The sequence below is a fragment of the Puntigrus tetrazona genome, chromosome 5 (genome assembly GCF_018831695.1).
Source record: "Puntigrus tetrazona isolate hp1 chromosome 5, ASM1883169v1, whole genome shotgun sequence".
NCBI classification, from domain to species: domain Eukaryota; kingdom Metazoa; phylum Chordata; class Actinopteri; order Cypriniformes; family Cyprinidae; genus Puntigrus; species Puntigrus tetrazona.
Window position 1 is genome coordinate 28,278,331 of NC_056703.1, and position 27,683 is coordinate 28,306,013.

Sequence of the window (27,683 nt, forward strand, 5' to 3'; positions counted from 1 at the left end):
TTCCTTAGTTTATACACTGTTGTTCTATATCTTTTTAAGTGAATTACTAATATCCAGTTATTAATATAAAATGCCAGAGAGACAAACAAAAAGAGAGAGTGGGAGTGAATAGAGAGACAATGTGGGAGAGAAATAGTGAGGAGAAAAAAGGAAAGAGTAAAACACTTGAATGAAGAACAGCAGCTTCACGGCCTGGAAAAAAAAATCCCTGAACTCAACAGTGCTCCTGTCTCACTCATGGCCCTGGAAAAACCTGATCTGTCCAGAAAAAAAAGCTGCCTTCAGAGGTAGGAAGGCATCTAGGCACATCTGAAACCAATGTTTGTGCAACATCCTGTCTGCAAAGATGCCTTCATCTGGTAGGATTCTGAAGGCAGTATAGATGTGATAGGCAGTCTAGATTCCAAAATTAACATCCGCAAGTACAGAATCGGAGAAACTTTCCTGCGATTGGCCGGTAACTTTACTGGGACTTGCAGCATGAGTTGAAATGACATTTGTGAAGGACAATCTGACCCTCGCTGATGTAAATTGCTTGAACGACACAGAGAAGACATTACAGCCATCTGCAAAATAAAACATCTGTTGTGATTCTGCACAACTCCATGTGGTGACACACGTGTTGAATATTTCTCACATTAGGCCATCAAAGTGAACACTTTAGAAGAAGAATCACAGATTTGAAGTGGGTCCAGTTTCTCTCAGAAACAGAAACTGGCTCTTCTCTGATGTGATGCTGTGAGTATGACACAGTGACCTGTGGTGTTTGTCCTCAGTATGAAAGGAGAAACTGTCTACCCATTGACATGGGAAAAAACATGCAAGCTGTTTACGCACATATAAAAAAGGAAAACATTTTCATGACTAGTAGTATCATTTATGGCTGAACTCACTGACAAGTGTGGATGTATACTGCCTGTGATATCCAATAATCTCGTCTGTGTGTGGTCTTGAAACACAAACGAGGAAGGAAATAGGAAACTTTTTATGATTTTTAGAACTCTAATAGATAATAGATATAAATATTTTTAATTGACTTCCATATTGAAAATCATAAATAATTTTTTTCCCCAACCTAATAAGTGAGTAATACAGACCAATGTTCCACTCACGGTCCTTAACCCTTTAAGACCTGCCGTAGAACAATTACTACAAAGTATATCATAATAGTTTGAGTATTTTCAATCCTTACACCTTCAATTTGAAGGCTATGTCATAGTAACTAGATAAATAGCTCAAAAGTGCAATAAATCAAACTCAATACAGAAATATCACAAACGTTAACCTCAAACTTGTCAATTTAAAAAAAAAAGTGCACAAACCTCACTTGGATTGATTATATAAATTCATTTGTGAGATGCAGTTCACTACTCTAAAATATATCATTTACCAGGACTAAAAATCTACTATCCTGACCAGAAAACTGTAGAAAATGCATGTGGTATACCTCTCAGATAAATTAATTGCATTTAAATTTGTGGGGTTAAATAGTAACATTTTGATCTTGAGATCAAAGATTTTAAATTCATAAACCATGTCAGTTATTTTGGTGTAAAAATAAAATAAAATTAATATATGCCTAAAACATAAACAAAACCCAATAGAAATGGAATCTGGAGCAGATGAGCAGTCTGAGAGTTGTACACGAATAATGTTAGTAGCTACCCTATTGGAGACACTCAAACCCAATGCTTCCGTTGGTTTAATAGGAATAAAAATAGCCTCTACCTACATTTTTTTAACTCCAAAAATGTACCTAAACATACAGTTCACTGCAGCTTCTAGATAACATTCTTACTATAATTAATTATTATTAAATTAAACTTGTACCATAATGCGTGATTTGAAAATGAACACATTTTCCACCACAGAACCAGCTCCATGTGTTTTTTCTAAAGTAGTAAACTTGCTCTGCAGCACACCCGGTACAACACTGCACTTGTGGAGAGCTCAAAGCAAGGCATTTCTATCTCACTTTTGCAATTAATAATCACATTTATTGTTTAAGGTGTTGGTGGCACAATAGAGTATGAACCTTTTAGTGGCATTCAAATGACACGTTACATTCTGAACTGGCACTGTACGTATAACAACTATTTTAATAACACTGCCAGATTTAAATTTGGATGTACTTAAACACAATTTTTAACTCTTTTTGTGAACAGTTTCCCAGTGAGCCTGTGCTGCATACTTTTAATTTAGAGCAATCATCTCATAATGCAGTACACTTAAAACTTTGAGTCTGCACTTTCTTTTACATGTTATTTCATCCTATTTTCATTAAATCAAACTCATCTTAATGATACTTGAAAATTCCAACTGGTTTGTACGGTATCAACATCTGAATTCTGATTTGAAACAGGATAGACAAATATATGAATTATCCTTACAACAGATCATTCAACACTGATCCATTTATGGATAGAGTTACAGTTAGAGTTTACATAGAGGTACAATTAGAGTTTACATTGCATAAACCTGAGTGGTGCATTTTAGCCTGACCTGAGTATAGCAACAGGTTTATACATAATTTTTGATAGATATATTTAGAAGCCATTCAAATAAGTATTATTGATGGGATATATCAGATTGATTCCTATGATTATGTATTCAATTTGACTTTTACTTAATGTAATTATATGTGGGGATCAAACAATAATTTTCGGACCTTCAGACAGTACAGCTACAGGAACACTTTCTGGTAAAAAAACCCTCTGCATTACATAACACTGCCAAAATGATAAACACTACATACAAAGCATGTGCGTTTGCAATTTGTTATCAGGATAGACTTTGTTGTGCAAGAGTAAATGTAAAGATGTGACATCTGGCAGTTTTTGACACAAAATTTTGTAATCATCATCATGTACGCTCCAAATGTACGCATGCAAGCTCCAAAAAGCAAATGATCAATTATCACATGCAATTCACTGATCAAATAAATAGTTCACAAATTAATTTGAATTACTTTTTTTTTACATTTGATCATTCTTTGATTTTTTTGGTAATATTCATAATTATTTTTTGAATAATGCTGCTTTTCGTTCTGTTATATTATTCAGGTTGCATTGATAGCAAACTCCAGTTGCAATGCTGTCTCAGACACTTTCATACAATTGTATCTGATATATTTAATATATACATTAAAGATATTGCCACTTCTTGTTTGTAGCTTGTACCATGGCTAACTACTTTGAAATGGCTGGTTAAGGTACTTTCAGTTTTGAATACAAAATCATGTTACAAAGCAGCTTCCCAAACTGTGGATCATATTTATATTCACAGAAATGCTATAATGTCTGCATTCCTTTATTTTAACTTCATTAGAAAGTCTACATTTAGTGTTTGTAGAATTGTTACAATGCTAATATGGCTGTCTCTCTCTCAACCATGCACACTTGTGTTCAGATGAGCCCAGCATGTGCTACTATTATGACGGCGATGGTGTCTGTGAAGACTTTGAGCGGGAGACGAGTGTGAAGGATTGTGGCTTGTACACACCGAATGGTTTTCTGGACCAGTGGGCCACCTCAGTGGAAGTGTCCCATGAAGAGAGGTTGTACTGCCCGGCTGACGTGGCTGCTGGATATCCTGCTATTACAAAGGTTAGTGTCCTACTAAAATCAGCCTTAGATACATTCACACATACAGTAATAGAGGTTGTCTGGTGGGTGCTTCAGTTTGATTAGTGTCGAAAGTTGTGTGCTGAGGCAAATCAGGTCAACTCACTGTAGTCATTTCATCACATCTCTGTGCATTTTGTATTTTCTCAACTTTGCATTGCTGACATTCGTTCACTTCACCTTTGTCATTCTAATTTGGCGTTGATGTAAATGACCTTTAGACGCTTCGCATGTTTCTGGACCAGACACATTCTATTCACTTACTATTTGAGGTACCTTTCTTAATTTGACAAGCTGTAATATTATTTGCTGACTTGATGCAACATATGGCATCTTTACCATTCCAAAATTGATGTTTAGAGGATCATGTGACACTGATGTGAAATCTGACTTTATTTGCCCTGATGGAAGGTGTAATTAGACTGTATACATGTCTATCTGTAAGATAAAATGCTTATCTAGTAAAGTTTGCTTATATAGTAAAAGATTTTTCAAATTTCAAGTTTTTCAAATGTTTTCACAAATTTTGACTACGAACAATGGAATACAATAAAGTGTAATATAATTATATAGGGTAAAGAATTTCATCAAACATATCTTAATTTGTGTACTGAAGATGAACAAAGGCCTTATGGGTTTGTAACGACATGAGGAAGAGTAATGAATTAATTGGGTGAACTAACTCTTCAATAAAAATCAGTAAAGATTTATAGAGTTTATTTATATGGTTAAGCCTTTTGCAACTTTTGTTGAATTTTGCAAAAGTTGGTCCTTTCCTTAGAAGAACTTTGGCTTGCCACAAATACTTGCATTAGTTCCTTTGGTGAGACTGGAGATAAAATCTGCAGAGCTGAGTAGACCATAAAGATGTCTGTGAAATTACACGCCGACCTCAGTGTCAAACAGCCCTAGTGCACAATGTCCTGGCCTGTTGCCTTCTAAGAAAAGACAGTGTTAAATATGGCCGAGGAATGGCTTAAAATGGTCCTAAAAGTAGATTTTGCTTGTTGTGGTTGTTGTTTGTTAGGTTGAATATGTCCTAAACATTTTTCATGAGATTGAGCTGTTTCATCTTTTCATCTTCATCTTCTTTTAAACATGTAGCTTCATCTGGCTCTTAGAGTGCCATCTGCCGTCTGTAGTGCCTTCTGAAGTGGCATATCAGAGCTACTTGAAGAGCTTTTAACACACGTTGAAATGCTTTTGTTGTTTTGTTTTCTTCAGTCGTTTGTTGTATCCCCTCATTTAGAAGGGTTTGGACATGCCTTGTACCTACAAAGCATGTTCACCCTTGTAGGGAAATGAGTGTAGCCGATAGGGATCTGCTGGGATAGTTTCAAAGTTCAGAGGGGGAAGATGGGTCTGTGCTGGAGCATCAGATGCCAATGGGCCTGGAGCCACTGCTTTAAGCTATGTACCGTGAAGAACAAACTGATCTTTAGGTCAAGAGAGCACATTTTCATTCATGTGAAAGCCACATCTGAAAACTTGGGTCTCTGCACACCACCTGACATTTTAAAGACCAGCTGTGTGCCTTACATCTAGAGAGAACACAACATCTTTTCTTCTGTGTGGCCTGGAAGAGATGCTCTTGATTTAGGTTATGTACAGTAACACTACACTTTTTCATCAGTTTGAACCCTGATTAACTTTTAATACCAATTAAATTAATGACTAAGCAATTACGTATTGTGGATTCCAGTGAAAATTCTGTGTTATCAGGACATTAAGTTAAATGCGTGACAAGCTATATTTTCAGTAGGCATACTGCAGTCATACTACTTTTTGCAGTGATGCCATAGAAAAACCAATTTTGGATAACAATTTTTTTTTCTTTGTGTGGAATAGGGATGGGTCACAATTTTTGATTTATTCATAGAATATCAAATAGGTTGTTCGATTATATTATCTACCTGTTTTCTGAAACCAGAGGTAAGCATTGTCAATAAAGCACCTAAAAGCTGTAAAAAGAAAACAGAGGAGCACACTCTCTGAAGCGAAGGATGTAGACTTGCAGTGTTCTGTGCAGACCACAAATATCCCCAACTGGGTTAGAGGTGTCCTTTTAAATCCATACCGGGAAAGGCTGGTAAAATTAAAAACGTGTTCTATGGAGCCACTAAAGAGACATAGGGTTAGCTGCAGGCTAGCAATAGATAGCCTGTAACATTACAGCACATGCAGTTTCACCTATCAGCAACAAAGTAGGATGATGGCGAAAGGTTTACAGATCCTGAACACCACTGACAAGAATCTAATATTGTAAAATGTGAGGTAAGTACTGCCACTACATAGTATAAACATGTGATCGTGAATCTCCAAAGTGAAGGTAAAAGTGCATGCATTCAAAACCATTTTCAATGCTCTGAATATTAATAACAGTTCAATGATGCAGTTAATCTACAGAATAATCACCCAGCAATATAACTGCGAGAGAAAGTATTGTAATATATTCTTTGAGCAGTTTAATATCTTATGAGCAGTTGATTTATGCTAATGGATGGACTGCTATGTTAATAAGAACTGTCATTCTGTTACGTTTATTAATATGTTTCAGCATGGCAATCATTTTATGGCTTGATTTAAAATAGCCTATCTTTAAATAAATCAAACTTTTTTGTTATACAAATCACACATGCATGAATGGTCTCTCTCTCTCTCTCTCTCTCTCTCTCTCTCTCTCTCTCTCTGTTTATGGGTGTGTAAGACTAAAGACTAGAATGCCCAAAAACAAAGTGTTCGTCACTATCTTGGCATCATTATTCACCTTTTTCTGAATGTGCTATTCATCTTCAAGCACATGCCTATTTTGCACCGTAATAAAATAGCACACATTTTATTTTACTAGACTATAATTTGGCATCAGTTTGGGAGTTGCTTTAATATAATGTATTTTTCAAATGCATCCTCTCCAGTTCTGTGCAAGTTTAAAAGTCTGTGAAGAAAGTCTTCAGGTTGTTACATAGACCAGCTAATCGTGCATCAAAGTTACTGTTGATTTGTTTTACCTGCTACAGCTAAGGGTCAGTTGAGGTAATTCTCACACCCTACACCTGGCCAAGCACGAACAGGACTCAAGAGTTCTCTGATGCAATAATGCTTGTACAGAACATCTTGTTTATGTGGTGGCACCATTGGGATGCCGCTTTTAGCTTATGCTGGTCTGGGGGGAATTCACCAGTTAACTGTAAGTAAGCGCACGCTAGCATAGCATGGTCAAATAATGCAGCCAGCTGATCTCAAAGACATCCATGCTCCTCGGCAAGCGATGACGCAAGCTCCATTGCCCTGGAGGCATATTGACAGCACACAGGAGAACATTGTGCTGCTAGAGTATGCGTGTGAACAGACACAACCACAAAACACTGGCAAGGTCTTGCAAGGTGGGAGGGACAAATGAGTCACACCCATTTCCTTGTTGGTTCACTAATCTTCTTCAGCAATGCTTTGATTGCTGTGTGGCAAGACAACTTTGTGCAGTCAACTCTCAGGGTTTTCTTACTTATGAGATGCCCAGAGATTTAGGGCTGTCAGTTGATTCGTGTACATTTATTTTAAGAATGTGAATTTAATTCTTTGTGCAACCAGAAAATGGGCAGTTGGTTTGCCATACTGTTGAGCTTCTTCTGCTTCATGTATAATAAAAAAAATACTATTTGGTTTTCCAGACTGCACTGGCAATCCCCATTTACACTGCTGGCTGTTAACATGTCGGGGTTTTTGGAAGTCTGTTGAACGAGGGCTGTTGTGATGTGATGTAGAGGTGGCTCACAGACGGGCCACTCTTGGGAAGTCATTGGCCAACCATGCTTTTTCCTTGTATGCCCACAGACGTGAGAGCCAATGCTTCAGGCCTGACACACTAGATGAAGCCATACCAGGTGCAGTCCTACTTATGAGATCAGTTCTGTCATAAACCATTTGGGTTTATATGGTGTAGGTTGCACCTAGGCGAGAAGAGTGTTTCCACTACCAAAACTGCAAGAGCTATTAGGGCATGACTTCAAAATGATGTTACCTCACATGGCAAAATTTGTGAGGTTTAAATAACAATCACAACAAGCACTAAGGTCTTTTGATAAATATCTTACAGATGTTAGGTAATTATTCAACACAGCATTGTCTTGTTTTTTCCAGCACCATTGGAGAAATAAGTTTAAGTTTATCCAATATGGGCAGGGAAAATAAACAAGCAAATATGCAAATAGATCCCAAATAATAAATGCTCATTTCTTTTAAAATGATTTGTGTATGCAGAAGAAAATACTTGGACTCGGTGTACAAGGACATTTTACCAAAAGGCCTGGATCTGTCAAACATCTATGATGATGCAGATTGTCTCATCTGACAGACTTTTGACAGCTCCAGGGCTTACGACAGTTCGAACTTTAAAACTTTTTCTAAAATTTAAACAAGGACCTCTGAGTGCAGGTAACACGGAGAAAGAATTCACTTTGTTTAGTGCACATGAGTGCATATTACCAACATTGAAACAATTCAAAACTGGTTGAAATTTGGCAAACATATCCTTTAATCATGCGGTCCAGGGGCTGATTCGGTGCCAGGTCACACAGCTGTTCATGAATAAGCTTGTTGTACAGAGAAGCATGGGTTCCACTTAAAGAGCCCTGCAGTTTGCTCTGACTGACCTGAGTCAACCCTGGACTGTTTTACCTCTGCATAGGCCACCTATTACACATCCACAATTTTTCTAATGAATTCCATTTCTGTGCAGTGGTGAACTTGAATGTGTCTGAATGCCTGGGTACATTCACTAGTTCAAGTTCATGCAGTTTTTAATGAAGAGGAGGTATACATTTTTAGAGGTTTTATATGCCATCTATGAAGAAGGGTTCAAGCTCAAGATTCACTCAAAAGCTCAAAGCACCCCTTAGAACAGTGGTTCTCAATCTTGTTTCTGGAGCCCCCCGAACAAAGCACGTTTTGACTGTCTGCTTAACCAGACACACCTGATTCAGGTAATTAGCTCAGTAGGAGAGACTCCAAGACCTGGAGTTGATGTGTGAGATAAAGTAGGCAGAGCTGAGGGGCTCCAGGACCAGTGTTGAAAAACACTGCTCAAGGGCTTCCTTGACTGGTTTAAGTGGTAACCAGCCAAGAACCAAACCTAAGGAAGGAAGATTTGGAGTGTTAGAGGGATGCCAAAGAACTGTTTAGGATCAGGGCCGTCGCTAATGGGGAGGAAGGTAGTGATGATTCCAGAGGCCCCCAGCCATTGGCAAAAACCGACAAATAGGATTTGAACTGATGGGGATCAAATCCAAGGAACACAATTATAACCAGACCCCGCAACTGCAAACTGCAACGGGACCTGAAAACAAAATAAGCCTGAAAATAAAAAATGGTTTGACCCCAAACAGTGGCTACATTTACATCCAACCAAATAATCCATAAAGTAATCAGATTGATGACGCAATCGGACTGTAAAGCCTCCGTGTAAACACCTTAATCACTCAGATTAAGCTCAATCTGAATGAAATGTTGATCAGATTGAAAAGGGTGGTTTATTATTTCTAATACGATTGACAGGGCATGTAAACACTTGATCGGATTAAAAGCCAAAACTGAAAGAAATATGCATGTTCAATTATGAAGAAATAGTTTAACGACCAGTGCTTGACATTAACACCCGCCAAATGTGGGTGGATTACATCAGTAACATTGCTCAACATTAATGTCCAAGATCATTTTTTTTTAAGAGGCAAGTGAAAAAGAGAATTTTACTTGCCTGACCGGACAACAAACACAATTAAAACTAATCTAATTAGCTAATCACCAACATTTCAGTGAGAATGATTCTGATTCTGCAATTTATAGTAGGTAATGAACTAATATTGTGCAAAGCTGTGTGTGAAAGAATCTTATGAAGAATCAAAACAAATGACTGCAACTGCACACAGAGGAAACATATTGCAGTAAAATATGTTTTTTATATTTAGAACATATGATATAGCCTAGTTTATTATGGCACCATCAAAAACAAGTAGATGATAATATTAAGTGGCATTTTAGACTCAGTCAGTGCCTCCATATTAATCCAATTTATTTAACTATTTAATATGAAAAATATGCATTTAATTAAGTTAGTAAAAAGCCTTTTATATTGAATTTTAGAATGCAGAATTGAACCAATGTTGACAAGTATTTTTCCTGTGGAATTGGGTTCACGGGTTTCACGTCTGCAGTTTGAAATGATCCCAATAATGTGATATTTAGCTCCTGGAATGCAACTTTTATCAGAGGAACCCCACCAGATTTTTACCCCTACCGGAACATGATTTTTCAGTAAATCCCCCCTGAAAAGCCATTTGGCTAGTTTTGAGCAGCATTTGGGCGGATTTTGCTGAGAAAACCTGGCAACCCTGTTGTAAACATTTAAAATATAATTTTAGTTACTATGCGTAGACGGCACTAAATTCTCTATATTCATGCAGCGTGCTCATGTCAGAAAATCAAATCCAATTTGAAGCTTGTGACGTATAAACGCGCACGTCAATCTGATCGCTTTATTTAGCATTCGTGTAAACACTGCATTGAAATTATCAATCGGAAGAAATTCCATCCCATCGAAACAAAAGGCATGCAAGTAAACATAGCCAGTGAGCCAAAATAAGCAAGAAGAGTTTTGCTCATGCAGACAGAAGAGGGACAGGCACGCAGGAGGCCAGCCCCTGTAGCTCCCAATGATTCTTCTCCATTTCCCTTTTATCTTAAGTGGTGATTTACAAACAAAATCTTGGGGTTTGGCTGTGGTTCTTCTGTGTATATGTGTCTCTAGTAAGGTGGTGGTGGTGGCGGCGGGGAGGGTTTCACTCCAGAAATACACAGCTGGTAAACATTAGCTCTCGGACGCAATTGTCAAACCATCCCAGGCTTACTTTGTTTTCAGGAGTGAGCACTTGAGGTTGTTTGCTTATAATTAACTTCACATTGAAGCATCCAGTGGTCCCGGGTTATAAGTGCAATTATTCTGCATGTCGCCCCTGCTCTGCTTCGCTACACGTACATGCCACGATGTGTGGGACCTGGTGACAAAAACAGCCACTATTACATCACGGTGCAATTTTCTACGCTTGAAACCGCACCGAGTTGAACTTTGCAGCTGTCAGTGATCCACTGACGTGACCAGCCTCACAGCACAAGATCTCAATCAAGTTTTTTTTTTTTAAGATCGGTTTTCCTCTCTGTTGAAAAAACACCCCAACCGGCTCCGAGCACTGAGTGTTGATTTTTCCAGGTCCTTTTATAATTTACAGCCTGTCCTCACATTCCAGTAACCTGTGGTTTGAGTCAATAAGTTGTAGATCATTTGTTTTATTGGTTTATTTAGCCCCTCATGCTGGGCTATTGGTGGGCCTTTCCTGGCGGTGATGTTGTGGTTTTACAGTGATGTCACAGGCCTGCTATGCATCCACAGGGAGACTTCCACCACCCACTGATAGGTAGCCATTCCTCCAATGACCTCATCAAATCAATGATAAATACACATAGAGGAGGCCAGAAGCCACTGTGGAGGTGCAGTTTTGTACGTTATAGTACGTTATAATAGTATATTGTAGCGTGGAGAAAAAAAAGCACCGAAAATGATATAAGTGAGAGCTGAATGTTGAGTTTTTGTATAATTAATTGCAATGAAATAAAAATGGATTATAGTTTAAACATTTATTAAATGCAATTAAATGCTTTTTGTACCCACTTAAATCTGACTTAATTACAGCTGCATGTTAAATTTCATAATTACTTCTATTGTGTATGAAATATTGTATATAAGTACCACTATATAAGTATATAAGTACCACTGAATATACTGACAAGCATTTATGATAAACTAAAACATACCAACATAATTTCTATTGAAACGTGCATGCCATTTATTTAAATATATTTGTAATTATACATTTATAATAAAGCTGGTAAGCTGGATTTGTTATATTTTAACTTTAAATGCGATAAAAATAAAATACTACATTATAAATTATAATAAGCTGTAATATGTCAATAATAATGTTCTTCTTAAAACATAATGATTTAAAATGTATTTTAAAGGAAAAATCACATTTTAAAGGTGTGCTTATGTGTGATAAGAAGAGACATTTTATTTTTATTTATTTCTTTTACCCAGATGCCGGATAGTCTTTCACATGTGCATTTAATACAATTAAGCTCATGTCTTTTTTTACAAGGTTTCTTCTCCATTACACTGGAGTATGGTGCTTATCAGTTTGCGTGAAGGCTTTTTGCTTCGCATAAACATGTATAAAAGTGCTAGCGTTGCATTTAGGAAAAAAAAGTGCCACCTGCGGTTGCAATACTTGGAAATGCAATATAGCTTTATTCTCTTAAGGGACCAGATCATACATGACACATCAACAGATCTCTTGGTCAGATGCTTCATTATTTTTCCGTGTGGTTTCCATAGTGGCTCCAATTACATGTATCATATTCCATATGGTCAGGAGAATGGGCGCAACATGGTGTCCTTGTCTAATGTCACGATGTGTACAGCTCTTTTTTTGCAGTGAGGTTTGATAAAATCATTTCCGCAGCACACATCACATGATGCTGATCAGGGTAGACGTTGTTGTCAGATCTGTCCACCTGCAGTTCGACTCTAGCAGACAAAACAACATTAATACAAACCACAAGCGTCATCCTTAAATGAACTGCAAGATGTCATATAACAGGGTTATATAAATGAGTATGTACCAGTCATTTTGTCAAGGCATGTTGTAGACATATTTTGGCCTGTTTAGAGAGGGACAAACATATAACATAATTTAAGACAAAGCCTTCTTTAAATGTTTAGAAATATTTTTAAAAGCCTCGTAGTATGACCGTTTTATGGCATTATTTATTACAATGTTCTTTTTCGTTCATACTGTATTGCAAAACACTTTTGCTGCTGTTGAGGTTGGATACGGGTAATGTTAAGGACAGGTTTGCTGGTATGGATATTTTTAAGGGTGGGTTAAGGTTTAAGGGTTGGGTTAAGAGTGTAATTACAAATGCAAGTGTAAAAGTTAATTACAGATGTAATTACCTATAGGTATTTTTAAAAATATAAGTGCACTGTAAAAATATGTATGTACAGAATAAGTGCATAGTACTAAATGATAATTTTAATGTAAGTGCATAGTAGTTCAGGCCACCTAATGTATGAATGAGACCATTCATTCATTCATTCATTGAATTTATTCTTGTTTTGTGCCAAACTAGTAAATTTTTATGTTTTCTATCTTCAGACGTGCCAGTCTAAAGTGTTTGACCTCTCTGATGGAGTGTCTCAGTATGCCTGGTTTCCATGCCGAGAGGCTCAGGGTGTTTCCTGGTATCCCCAGTATTGGTTAAAGGTAAGATTAGTTTTTCATAATTATAATTTTATTTGACATTTTGGGAGATTTCAACTTTAAATATGATTCATAGCTGTTATAATACATCACAGAGCGTGAGCTGTTATGGCATGCAGGTTTATTAAGTACTTTAGGATGAGATACTACAGGTAAATGGAGTGAGTTTTTACCTAATAGTTATCACTGTCACGTTATGTAAGGGGATATTGGAGCAGGAGCTAAATGCAGCTGATTTTATTAATTTAAGGAAAGATATACTGCGATGCATGCATAATTATTAGGCAAGTTGGTGTATTTTCCCAAGCACATTTTGCCAATTCCTAACCACGTAAATTATAGTAACAACTATTAATCTTATCAATTAAATATATGTAATTGTCTATGAAGCCTATAGATGAAACTGTTTTCATATTCAGGTGTGGAAAATCGTTAAGCAGGCTTTCGTTTAAAGATAAAATGAGGCAAAAAAGACATGAATGAATAGATGCCCATCGGAAGGAATATCCGCAAGTACTGTGTCGAGAAACCTATATGCCTCCAGGGGGTTATCACATGTCCTCTGAAGTAGATCGATAGGTTTTTGTACCAAAAATATTTCTTATTTTAAAATTATAATCTAAATAGCAGCATACATCGAGTCAGAAGTTAGCCAAGAAGCCAGAACTTGATGCTCTAGGTTTCCAGCATAAGGCTATTGCCAGAAATCAGTTAAAAGGTTAGAATTTTAAAAATAGAAATAGTTTTGTTACCATAATGGGACAGTCAAAAGCTTTCAGGTTTTCATCCAAAATATCATAAATTGTTCCAAAGTCATTTTGGGATGGAGTAACCATTTAATAAGAAATCCCTGAAGTGTTGTAAAATACACAAAGACTGATTTATAGGCTTTATAGAGAAGTAAGTTAAGAGTGACTTTTGAAGGACCAGCATTGTGTTGAATTGACCAGAATTTATCTTTCAGAATCTATCAATAAGTTGGAGTTTTTAGTCAATCTTCTATCCGTAAAAATCTGTCTTGCAGAGATGGACTAAAACTCCCACAACTTAGTGGGTCTATCTCGACTTACAGTATATGCATATAATGAGTGTTGCTGCAGAACAGAAGAAGACTTTTGTATAAAAGTAAGATGACATCTTGTCTCCGGCAGGCGTATTTCTCACATCCTATGGTTGCTGCGGCCGTTATCATCCATTTAGCCGCAGATGGAACCAGCTACATTGACCAGGCTCAGTGTAACATCACAGTCCAGCTGATCGACACTAAAGAGAGCATCCACAGCTTAGGTGAGAGCTTGTGACAATTTCTCTTTGAATGCAGCTATTTGACTTTGTGATATTAGCAGCTGCCTAAATTCTGATTACTATCATATGTGTCCATTTCTTCCCCTGAAACGTTTAGGCGATTGGCGTTTGAGCTGCCGCACCAATCCTCTGGTCATCCCAGTGAGTCATGACTTGAGCATGGCCTTCTACCACACCAAAGCCATTCTCCTCATGTTCCGCTCCGATCTCGTGGCCATCTCTGGCGTTGGCTTGCGTTCCTTCCAGTTCTTTGACCCAATCACCATCAGCGGCTGTCAGAGCAATGAAATATACAACCCCATGGGCCAGAGGTGAGCAGATAGGCCTCGATTCCTTGCTCCTTATGAGATGTTACTCCTGGTTTTGCATGCAGTTTAAAATTAAGAATATTTGGTTTTGAATGTTAAAGAGGTTTTAAGACCTTTTGCGTTAAAAGAGTAATATGAACACACATACTGTACATTTAAATCTCATTCTAAAAAGAGCATTCACTAAACAGTAGATGTGCTTACCTTTAAACATAAAATGTGGTAAAGAAAATGTGCAAATGTCAGTTTGTTGCCCAATGTTTTTGACCTGTTTTCCAGTTAATATATCCTTAAGCAAAACACATTCCATTGACAAGCTGAATAATATAAAGTTGTTTTTAGGGACATCTAACACAATTTAATGACTGTTATGCTTATTGCAAGAAGAAGAAAATGGGAAAGGAAAATAAACATTAACATTATTTTTTTTTTATTCTGCCCAACTGCCAAATAACTATATTATACCTGACAGCAATCAAAGCATTGTTGTTCAGCATCCACAAATGGCCTGTTTAATTAGTCAGAGAGGCTGGAAAATAGTCATGGATTAGAAGCGATGAATTTTGTTTAATATTATAGGTGCATTTAATGCATACTGAAAAAAAGGTTTCATTTTAGAATCAGTTTTATATTATTTCCTGATGTTTTAAGAAAAGCACAGTGCTCTATCCTTTATTTAAATCTGTCTGTACCATATTTACCATATAAGCTCTTTGTAGAGTTCATTTTTTGTGAACCACAAATATATTAAGTTTTCAACCATTACCAGGAAAGAAAAACTTTTTCATCTACTTGCCGGCAATAATCTATGCATTGCTTTGCCTTTTAAAAATCGCTTAAATAATAGTTAAAAACCACATGAACAAAGGCACTAGGACAAATGCTATGTTACACACTTAAAGTGATATATAACGTCCATTCATGTAAAAATGTGCAATAAACATAATTTGCTTGATTTATTGAATGAGGTAGTTATTTAAAAAAATAAAAATAAAATAAATTTGCCATGAATTGCTCTTTGACTGTAAAGTGCCTCCTTTTATGCTCTATTGACAGCGGTTTGATTTGCTTCAGGTCCATAGTGCACTTTATCGAGTGGCTGATTTATTTTAGTAAAATAATGCTCAGCGGCATAAATGCTGAATATTCAGAACTCGCAAACTACTTAAGTTTCTCTGGTATGAATACACAAATGTGATCTAATGCTGCTCCGGTCAGATATTGTGCAGTGGCCTTTGACCACTAACACCATATTTCCTGTAACACTGTCTGATACGAAACACCATGTCCCCTATTCCCACTGTTGTTAACAACAGAAGCCATTAGCATGGATTGGTTTTATGTGTCCATACCTTTTTTCAGTAGCGTATACCACTAAAGCATCACTACATTGTGTTTAGAGAGCTGTGTTTGGCACTGGGTTTTGGCTATTTGGTTATTGGGTGTACTATAAAATAAATTAATTGGCAAAGTAATAAGAGGAATTTTGGCCAAATGATGGTAACTCAAAAGCACTTTAACTTTACAGATGCCCCCACACACACACACTTGCATTTGTGGTTTACAAAGAGTCTTCGTAAGAATAATAGTTTTTATACCGTACAAACCAGACTGTATATTGCCCCACACCGACCCTACACCTAAACCCCTTACTTTTCTTTTCTTTTTGGAAAATATAGCTTATCACAATTATGTTAACCACTTAATTACACATATGGCTTAAACTGTGTGAGTGAAAAAAGTTTAAGATTACGTAAAACAACATTTTAGTGATTCCAATTATTGGAGAGATGCTTCTTTTACATTTCTTCATTTCTTGCTTACTGAAAGCTCCCACACCTCATGTTTGCCCCTCTGACCACCGCCAGATCTGCCAGGATTCTACTTGGTCAGCTAAGAGTTGAAAAATGCCAACTCTGCATTTACAAACTGACTCCAGTAGAGATTTATTTTTCCTTCCCACCGGCTTTTTTTCCCCTCTTTCTGAGGATAGTGTTTAGCTCTCAATTTGTCCAGCATTGTTCATCTGGCCACATGAATTAGTCTTTATGTAACAAAGAGCAGTGTAGACATCAGACACCAAATCTCCCCCACAATCCTCTCAATTTCCTGACATGCATTTTTTTGGTTCCCATTGTGAAAGAAATATATTGACTAAATAAAAAAAAACACACACACACACTGAAGTGAAATGTAAGTATATGAAAGCATCTGAAGAAATTAAATGCACATAGTCTTTTACTGTAAATGTGCTGAATATCTGTGGTTTCATGAATAGGTACCAAAGCTGTTTTTTTTATAAAGCTGACCTGTTTTATTCCAGTAAGTAAAAATAAATGTCCCCTTCAGGGTTTCCAGAGCTCAAGGTTTGCCAATTTACGTCTCATTGATTTAAATTGAAGTTTAACCACTGACTCAGTGTCTATGTTTTATGATAATGTTATAAATCTGCAATTTCTATTTGAAAATAAATAAATAAATTAAATCATGTCATCTTAGCGGTTTGCCTACTTATGTGTTAATTACAACAATAATACAATATTGTCACGTATCACTAACCCTTTCTCTCAATCTTTCTTTTTTTCAGTTGTGTTCATTACTCCTGTGAAGCCATTGATTGCCAAGAGCCGCTGATCCGGAATGCAAAGGTGCAGTGCAGCGACGGCGGCTACTTCAATGGAGCACGCTGCACTGTCACGTGCCACAGCGGCTATGTCCTACAAATCCACCGGGACGATGACATCATCAAGAGCCAGGTATGCACAAAGAATAATAAGAACCGCTGTGCCATTCATATCGCAGGTAGAACAATGCAAGGGGGCCTTACGTCAGTATTACTGTAAATGTTATTTACATATAACTTTAAAACATATTGGTAAATAGTATTTTAATTTTATTAAGTTTAGTTTTAGTTGCAGTAAGTTTGCTTTGTGCTGTTGTAGCTATTTGTGTGTGTACTGTATATGGCCATTGCAATCACTAAAAAAGCAGGGTGTTCTAAAACGCTTAACATGAGAAACGCATAATGTGCCTTAGAGTGATGTTAAACGATCAAACTCAATATACACCTTATAGATGGTGTATGCTAAATACAAGCAAGCAGAATATGAGCTCAACATACTAAACAGCATGCTTACCATTTTCTTTAGAATGATTTTTTTGAAAATGTGCTGAATGTGAAACTTTGCACAATGCCTTCATATTCTAGGCTTTTGCGCACGTTATGTTCTGATTGCGTTCTGAACTCGGTCCTGCAACCGACAAAATTAATTATTTCCCTTATAAATAGTTTTCTACAGTTTTCTCCAACTCTTGCAGATTAAAAATTAAAAGTTTAACCGTTTTTGAATCCTTTCAGCCGATTTCCGGGTCTGGTGACTGCACGTTTAGCATAACTTAGCATAGCTTAGCATAGATCATTGAATCTTATTAGACCAGAAGCATCTCGTTTTAAAAATGACCAAAGAGTTTCAATATTATTCCCATTTAAAACTTGACTCTTCTGTAGTTAGATTGTCTACTGAGCCTGATGGAAATTGTAAAATTGTGGTTTTCTTGGTGATGACCTAGACAAGTAAAGTTCCTTGATTATTACGCCGGAATGAGAGTATAGTTCCTATTCATATACTTACCCCCATATCATGTTTCTCTTCAAAACACAATTTAAGATATTTTAGTTGAAAACCAGGAGGCTTGTGACTGTCCCAATGACGAGAATACTTTTTTGGAGGTGGTGGTGTATAATTTTAATATCTTTTAACACTTTATTTTGATAGATCCACAACATCATAATTTTGCAAGTATGTCAACTTATTCTACAAAACCTAAACCTACCCTAACTTACAAGTTGCTTACAGTTAGTAGAATGTCTAAAGTGGACTATAACAATAAAGTGTTACCTTTACATAGTGTTCATTTACATAATACATAGTAAAATAATACATAGGTTATACAGAAATCTGCACATGGTGTTTCTGCGTGGACTTCAGATTGCCAGCTCTCCTTCAGAGATTGCAAACAATGTCTGCAGAATTCTGCACATTGTGTTTCTGGATATTTCCCGTGGATCGGCTGTTGTTGCAGTTATGTAATAGTGTGCCAGCTCTCCTTCAGATGCCCTCGCCTTGATCCACATGCAAACAACAGCCTTTGTCATGCAATAGATATGTCAGAACGGCGTGTTTCTGTGGCATCAGCATGGGAGCAAGGACAATGGTGTCATGTTGCATCTTGTCGAGCTTCTCTAGATATTTGCACTTTGGGCTTCAGTTGTGTCACAAGGCTTCCAGGAAACCTGCTTTAGATGGTGCTATCTTCAAAACAATCTGTTCCCTCCACTTTTATGTGTGTGTGTTTCCTTGTTTGTTTTCATCATGCAAACACTATTCTCAGATGTTTAATGGATAACCAATAAATCAGAACGGCGTGTTTCTGTGGCATCAGCATGGGAGCAAGGACAATGGTGTCATGTTGCATCTTGTCGAGCTTCATTAGAAAGTGCACTCGCTTCAGTTGTGTCACAAGGCTTCCAGGAAACCTGCTTTAGATGGTGCTATCTTCAAAACAATCTGTTCCCTCCACTTTTAGAATGTGTGTATTTAGCTTGTTTGTTTTCATCATGCAAACACTATTCTCAGATGTTTAATGGATAACCAATGGGAAATCCAGTCAAACTGCTGCTTTTCAACTCAATTAAATGCATTTCATCTGGTCAGTGTAATTTTTATTATTATTATTATTATTATTATTTCTAGCCAATGTGTCTGTAAAATAAAGAAGTAGTCCCAGGCTTCTGAGGTATTCAGATCTGTTACTGAAGCTAGAAAACTAGAATGTTTGTTGGTAAAATTGACAGATTGAAATCCAGAAAGGATTGTGTTTTTGAAACACACATGAATGAAGTGAAATGGAAATGGAATAATATTCCAGTTTTAAATGCCCTTCAGTTTGAAGGAAGAATAATTAGCTTTTTGGGTTAAAAGAATTTCTTAATATGAAATAAAAATGGCATGACAATTATATTAGACGGTACGGAAATTACACTGGACAGGCTAATACACAATATACTCACAGTCATGCAATGCTTATGTTGTTAACATTAATAATTTCACAATAAAGTACAAGAATAATAATAATTTGCACAGTTTGATGTGATGTGAGCTAACTGACCTTTAGATTAAATCACCATTTCTAGCGCGATTTATGAGATTTTTTTCCTCAGTTGGTCAGAACAAATATGGCAGATTTGTTAGTTACAATTCTACCATGGGGGAACCACTGGAACGCAATTTGTACGGCTTATGAACGCGAGTTCTACCGAGGGGGTTTGTGAGTTACTAATTAGAACATTGTACAGAAGGAAAGCAAAGAACATTTTGCATTACCAAAGAACATTTTCATCCAATCTAGCCACTCTCAAAAACTTCCACTGAAATCACTGAAGCTTTTTACAACGCGAAGTGCGAAAAACTGTGGATTTCCAGCGACGACTCATCTACATGCCTCCGATTGGTCATTAGGTCCGTTAGCTCAACAGAATCATGTGCGATTGGTTATAATGCAGAGTGCTGTAAAAACGCATCTGATTATACTCCAGATTTGGTCACACTGATCTAATGACGCTGATGTGATTGTATCAAATATAACAAAAATATATTATTATATTGTTTGGCTATTTTTGTTTTTCAGAAGCCGCATTCAAAAATCAGTGATTAACTTATTTTAAACTTTTATTCAACTCAATCAATACACACAGAGCACATCAAATATGGTAAAGAGAAGTTGAACTGTACTTCCTCGACGCACAAGACCAAACCTTAAGGTGTGATGGGCTTGAAGGGACATATCATTTTTCCTTTTTTTTTTGTGAATTAACCCTTTAAAGTCAAAATATGTTTATAATTGTTTGATATAGGGATGCATTCAAACAAAAGCTTTGATGTGTGTGTTTCAGTAAGTTAGCTGTGTTTAATTAGGCACAGTAGCCCAAACGAGGCGAACCGCTCGGCTATAAATTTGTATTAAAGCAGGAAACTCACCATCCACACAAACAATTTTTTTTCTTCATCTGTCTCCAACCGAGCATTTATTGGCAGCGACCCAGTGTCGTAAATGTGTTTGTTATAGTCTGTATGTTTACTATTGTTTGTGTGTCAGTATGACTCAGTAAGTGAAACTCTTCGGCTACTAAACGCATGCACGCTAGATATCCGTTAGGATTACTAGAACGAGATGCACTTCCAAAATTTGGGAACCACCAACAAAGTAGACAATAATGACAGCTAGCTGAAAAGTTACTTAAAGTTAATAGTATATCAAATCGAAATAAAATGTTACCGTCATAACCCTGATACAGATGTTTTGAATTTGATTGTATTGGAACAGATTCTCAACACAGGAAGTTTCTTGTCTGATTCAAGCTTCCTTTACGAATGTTTATAAAGCAGTTTGTTTAATTGTGGTTATTTTTTGTTTTTCCGTTGGTGAGTTGCATCCCGCCGCGCTCTGATGCTCATGCACCTATAGGTCAGCAGTCACCTGCGTATACCCGCATATTCTTCACAAGCCTGTAAATGACCTTGTCTGACGTGATAATTTATTGTAATTCAGCACTCGCTCTTAGTTCAGTCACTTTCGGGAATTCTGTGCAGATATTCTAAACATATTGATTGAGTTTAACATGTGGAAAGCATATGTTTTATACAGAGAAATACGAAAGTGAGTAATGGCTGGGTAAGGAGATATCGCTGCGGTGTATCATGTAGTCAAAGAAAAGGTTGAAGTATATGAGCGAGAAAGAATATCTGCCTGAGCTTATCAATAATGTGTGTATCTAATGTTATATTCCTGCTTTATCAACCGCACGCTTTATGCCGAAGATCTGTTATATGGAGGACAAAATATAAGTGTGAACTTTGAAATGTAGAAAATGGTAATAAATCTCACAAATTAAATAAAACATCAAGTAACAAAACTGGATTCAACTAATTTTGAAGTACTGCAATAATCTTCAAAAATTATTTATTACAGTGTACACATAATCTAATAGGTTTCCCATTGATTGATTTTATGTATTTTTGTATTTATTTAATTATTTATAGGTTTATCATGGCGCAAGTGATAGATAGAATACTACTTTTATAACCTTTTTTCCTATTTTTCTTTGTCAAAATTCATGGTACTTTCTTTCAAGCCACCAGGAACTATTTATTTATTTATTTGCTTGCTTGTTTGCTTATTTATTTATTTATTTGTTGACTTGCTTATTTATTTATTTATACATCTGAACCAAACCAGATTAGATATTTAAAAAGCACATTATGCGAGATGAGGCATAACAACAAAATCCTGGGTCAAAGATTTATTTATTTATTAATTTATTTAAGTATTTATTTTTTTTTTTTTTCATACTTATTGATTTATTGATTTATTTGCTTATTTTTTTAATTTATTTGCTTGCTCATTCATTCATATATATATATGAATTTATTTGTTTACTTATTTATTTATTTATTTATACGTCTGAACCAAACCAGATTAGATATTTAAAAAGCAAATTATGCGAGATAAGGCATAACAACAAAATCCTGGGTCAAAGATTTATTTATTTATTAATTTATTTAAGTATTTATTTGTTTTTTTTCATACTCATTGATTTATTCATTTATTTGCTTATTTATTTTTTTATTCATTTATTTGCTTGCTCATTCATTCATTCATTCATTCATTCATATATATATTCATTTATTTGTTTACTTATTTATTTATTTATTTATACATCTGAACCAAACCAGATTAGGTATTTAAAAAGCACGTTATGCAGTTGAGTTGCGAAATGAGGCATAACAAAATCCTGGGTCAAAGATGTATTTATTTATTGTTTGCATACTTATTTATTGATTTATTTATTTGTTCATTCATTCATTCATTCATTCACATATTCATTTATTTGTTTATTTATACGTCTGAACCAAATCAGATTAGGTATTTAAAAAGCGCATTATGCGGTTAAGTTGCGAGATGAGGCATAACAACAAAATCCTGGGTCAAAGATGTTTCAGGCGCTGTAACCAGATGTCAGGCCGTTTCGGGGCATTTTTGGAATAACAGAGTTTTTTGGTCAGGAGAATGTGCCAACAATTTTGCACGGCGGTATCCAAACTACACATATTGTCTTCTTATTATCAAAACACTGTGCATCGCATGGCTCTTTAAAGAAAGATTAATATGTTTTGCCTTTGGTTTGTGCTTCTTCCTCACTAGCTCTGCTTTAAACGAGCCAGCGTGCTTTGCTCTCTGAATCTTAACTGAAATGAGTTATCTTATTTGAAACAGCTCATTGCACCACACAAGGCTCTTTGAGGAGACTACTTTGAACAATAGGGTTCCTTGAGGAGACTCTCGAATGCTTGCCAGAGTTTGGTATTAGGGCACATGCTTATTCTCATGTTTGCTTGATCAGTAAAGATTTCACAGCAAAAAGACATTGCTGTTGAGGTTTCATTATGTTGATCATTTAGAGGATATCAAATAATGGTTTTATAGCATTCAGTTGTCATTTCTTGATGATTGTTGGTGCCTTGTTATCCGTAAAACATATTCTTAAATGATAAGTATGCCACTTGCAAAGGGCCTTTTTCTTGAAACAGTATCATGACTAAATGGTATGTTATTCCTCATGTAAAATACCGAAGCACTAGTGCTGCTTTCAGACCTACAAGAGGAGCACATGCATCCTTTATTGTGGTATTAGCCTTGTGTACTTAGTAGTCAGCAGCACTGAAGTCATTGGAAATCTGACGTCTTTTCTTTGCAGACGGACTCAACCGTGACCATCACCTGTGCTGATAGGAAGTGGAACAAGCAAGTATCGTGCGAGCCAGTTGACTGTGGGCTTCCAGATAAGTACCATGTGCACCCAGCCCACTTTGATTTCCCAGAAGGCACCACCTACGGCAAGAAGAGCACGTTCCAGTGCAAGGAGCCCGCGCAGCTCGTGGGTGAGAAACCCTGTAAAAGCCTCTAACTGAACTTTGATGCAGTAAAGAGAACAATAAGGTCTTGTAGGTCTTTTTAGGCAGGTTTTCTTTCCCTGCGTTCTAAAAGAGTTCAGCAGTCGTATCGTAATAATCAGTATAAACGTTCTAATTATGCTGCTTAATTTGTGATTTGCAGCCGTTCGCAGTTGCAACATAGCCCTTTACCATGGAATTCAATCATGTGCAGTCACAGTGGTTTGATAAGTGACTCATTCAATCAGAATGTACATTCATTTCATAACACACTTTTTTTTCTTTACAGATAGTTTAACAGTTATTCTCAGTCTGATACTGATAATTAAATGCTTTTATTTATTTATTTATTTATTTTAACAGAAGCAATGACATGGCAGTCAGTAAATACTTTCTAATTTGTAATGTTACATTTAAAAAAAAACGTAAAAAATATTAAAATAATTTCGAATGAAAAAAACTGTTCTATCTAAATATAATTTAAAATGTAAATGTTTTTTTCTATTACTTCTGTTTTCAGCGATTTGACAGTATTTGCTCTAATTAGTTTTTTGTAAATTATTTGTATTTATTTATTTTTGGTACATTTGTAATTTTCTATACCATCACTTTTGGTCATTTTTAAATGCAAAACAATCGATGTATTTATCTTACTGATCCAAAGTGTTCATGTGCGTTTATTTGACTTGTTTTGAAGGCACAAATAACACTCTGACCTGTATGGAGGACGGCCTGTGGTCATTCCCGGAGGCTTTGTGTGAGCTCCGCTGTCCCGTGCCTCCTCCCGTGCCCAACGCCGTGCTTCAGACCAAACGCTGCAATGACACGGGTCTTAAAGTGGGCACCCTTTGCAAATATAAATGCAAACCGGGATACCACGTGGCCAACAAGCCAAAGAGGTGCGCGATCACACACAAAACACAACGACAACCACTCTGCATGTGTTTAAAAAGCGCTTGTGAGTCGTCTTTTACCATCAGAACTGACGTTTGACATAAATATGATACATCTCTGTTCTTGCAGGAGAGCCTTCAAGCGTCAATGCACAGAAGACGGCCGCTGGTTAGAGGGATCTTGTGAGCCGGTCACTTGTCCACCTCCTCCATCCGTCTTCTATGGCATGTACCAGTGCACAGATGGCTTTAAATTTGACAGCACCTGCTGGATCCATTGCAATGGGGTCAACAACACATTGAGACAACCGCCATGCAAACAGGTTCGTTTCAGTAGTTCCCTTTAGACGTTCTACTAAGCATTGTAACTCTGCAGCTACTGTACATCAACTAACTCTCATTACACTAGTTAGTTGAAACTAGTGTTAACAGATGTCATGGTAATGGTTGCATTGCATTGATCAAAATAGTACAGTGACAGTAAAGACATTTGTAATATATATATATATATATATATATATATATATATATATATATATATATATATATATAATTTTTTTTTTTCAAGAACTGCATTCAAAATACATAAACACATCCATAAACACCTTTGCTATAACATTAATTCCTGTTAGATTTTTGTTACATAACGAATTGCAGGCTGTGTTTTGTAAAACGTGTTTTATGAAATTGAAAACAAAGTCAAAGGCTGAGAACTAGCGTATGATTTTGCTGATTTGGTGCAAAATTTCTGGAGTGTCAGGTTTCGGAAAGTAAAGATTTTGTGTGTAAGCAGTTGGAAAAAAAAACCTAAAACAAAAAGTAATGATGCTGAAAATTCAGCCTTAGCAAGTAAATGAAATGTATTTAAAAAAAATCTGTAATGTAAAAATATAATTATAATTTGACAATAATACCATTTTTTTCATTAAGCAAACACAGCCTTTGCGAGAAAATATTTTGTTGTTGTTCAAATATTACAGACTATAGCTGAACTTTTTTTTTACAACTTCTTTACAGCTGAAATCATATTTATTCCATTCCATTATTATTGTTATTGTATTGTTTATTACTGTGAAGCTGTTTTGAATCTGTATTGTGTAAAGATGTGACCGAGTGTAAGTCGTGAGAAAATAAATAACTCTTTCATTTGGTATTTATAGATTCTCCAGTGAACTTGCGTGTCTTTATCTGTTGTTTCCACTGGCTGTGAGTTTAGAGTGTTGTAGTGAATGCTGTGGTGTCTTCGCAGGGGGTTGGCAACAATGTCATCCGCTGCAGAAAGGATGGGAACTGGACCGGAAGCTTCCGCTTATGCCCTCAGCTGAAGGGTCAATGCTCTCTACCTCAGAACCTGCATCCCAGCATCCGCGTCAGCTGCAAGAAGGGCCACGGCATAGGTGCAGAGCCTGCATGACAGTATATCATCAGAACAGTGCATATTGACCAATTCATGTTTCAGAAATGTGAATGGCTGTAACACTTTTGCACTGTAGAGAACGTCTGATTTATTTTATATTATGAGCATAGAGTACGATAGATGGAAAGAAAGAGAGAAAGAAATATGCTATAAGAGTTTGGGTATGTTTTTTACAGTTAAATAAATTATTTTGCAAGGATTGAAGGTAAAGTAAAATGTATATTAAATATTAAAGTATTAAAAATACGTTATTTTCTTTGTAATAAATTATTCACAAAGAGTGAATTAATAAATCAAGTCATTGTATCACGACTTCCAAAAACGTATTAAGCAACACAGCTGTTTTTTATTATTGATATTATTAAGAAATATTTTTTGAGCAACAAAAAAGCATATTAGAATGATTTATGAACGATCGTGTGACACTGAAAACTAGAGTAACGATGCTGAACATTCAGCTTTAAATCTCAGCAATAAATTATATTTTAAGATATTTTCAAACAAATAATAGCTTTGAATTTTAAATATTAATGTTACAAATATTAGTGTTTTTACTTAAGTGTAAATGATAGTATTGGCATATTATGATGATTTGCACTGTTATGTACTATATAATGCAAATCCCAATGGTTACTAAAACAGGCTTAGTTGTTTATTAATTTAGTAATTTTGCATTTGTGAAATTGTGAAATGACGTTTACCCTAAAACTTTAATCTGGTGCAATCTCTTCTAAACACTATACTGTCACAGTAAAGCATTAGACACAGTGCTCTATCCAAACATGTTTAAACTGGAGGAAGTGTCATTGTCTGTAGCGGCCTCGGAGATGAACATCTTTTCTTTGTCTGTCTTTTTCAGGAGAGGAGTGTGAGTTGTCCTGCAGAGACAGTAACAATGATGTGGTCATTCTGCCAAGCAACGTAACGGCCAACAGCATTATGAGACATCACTGGATGAACCCTCCCAAAGTCAAGGTTTGTGTTTTTCAGTCTTGGTGTTTTAGCTTGCTGGCAGGGAATGTTGCACCGGGACGCCACATCCTGAGTGTGACTCAAAGTTTGAGGTGACACTCCTTGGACAGCAGATATTGGATTGTGCCGGATGATTCATCAGTGTCATTCATCAGTGTCTAGGCTCGGGACTTTAGGGTCAACGAGAAGCACGGTCTAAGAGGAATTAAACTCTAAAATGCCAGTTACTTTATCCAAATTCACCATGTTCAGCACCTTTTCGTGCAGTTATGATGATGCATATGAAAACAGATGAGAAAGTGATCATTTTTAGTGAGCAACGTAAGAGGATTCATTACAGTGACCACAAGTGCAGGACTGTTTACACCAAGACATAACGATTACTACAAAACTACATCCACTAAGGCTAGTCAATAAAAATATCATATTGAGACTGTGGTAAAATTTATGTTGATAATAATTAAAATATTTTTACTCAATACAGATTAATCTATCTTAAACGGGGCCGATGAGACCATTTTTAATTCAAGGCAGGGTCGAAAACACGGGTGAACAGATATAGTGAAGGCGAGACGAGAATAATCCAAATCCAAAGTCTGATGACAGCGATCAGAGTTCAGGTGGCTAGATGAATGGGGTAATCCAGAGACATGAACAATAATCCAAATGAGGGGCAAAGTGTAAATCCAAGATAAACATGCAGAAGTCGGGTACCAGGAAATAAGGAAGCACAACAACAATTTTAGACCAAGATTAAAGCTAGACACTGAGACTGGAAACTAATAA

The 27,683-nt window shown here is 36.3% G+C and overlaps 1 protein-coding gene across 1 annotated transcript in view; it reads left to right on the top strand.

The window, feature by feature from the left end:
• The window catches only part of pappaa (pregnancy-associated plasma protein A, pappalysin 1a), an 88,227-nt gene that overhangs the window by 36,059 nt on the left and 24,485 nt on the right, over positions 1-27,683 (top strand). Inside the window, exons 11-20 of the mRNA XM_043240426.1 lie at positions 3,409-3,605; positions 12,887-12,994; positions 14,143-14,278; positions 14,394-14,607; positions 17,192-17,360; positions 23,420-23,603; positions 24,313-24,514; positions 24,639-24,831; positions 25,758-25,905; positions 26,785-26,900. Of these exons, the coding sequence (XP_043096361.1) occupies positions 3,409-3,605; positions 12,887-12,994; positions 14,143-14,278; positions 14,394-14,607; positions 17,192-17,360; positions 23,420-23,603; positions 24,313-24,514; positions 24,639-24,831; positions 25,758-25,905; positions 26,785-26,900 (1,667 nt within the window). The remainder of the gene's footprint in view (positions 1-3,408; positions 3,606-12,886; positions 12,995-14,142; positions 14,279-14,393; positions 14,608-17,191; positions 17,361-23,419; positions 23,604-24,312; positions 24,515-24,638; positions 24,832-25,757; positions 25,906-26,784; positions 26,901-27,683) is intronic.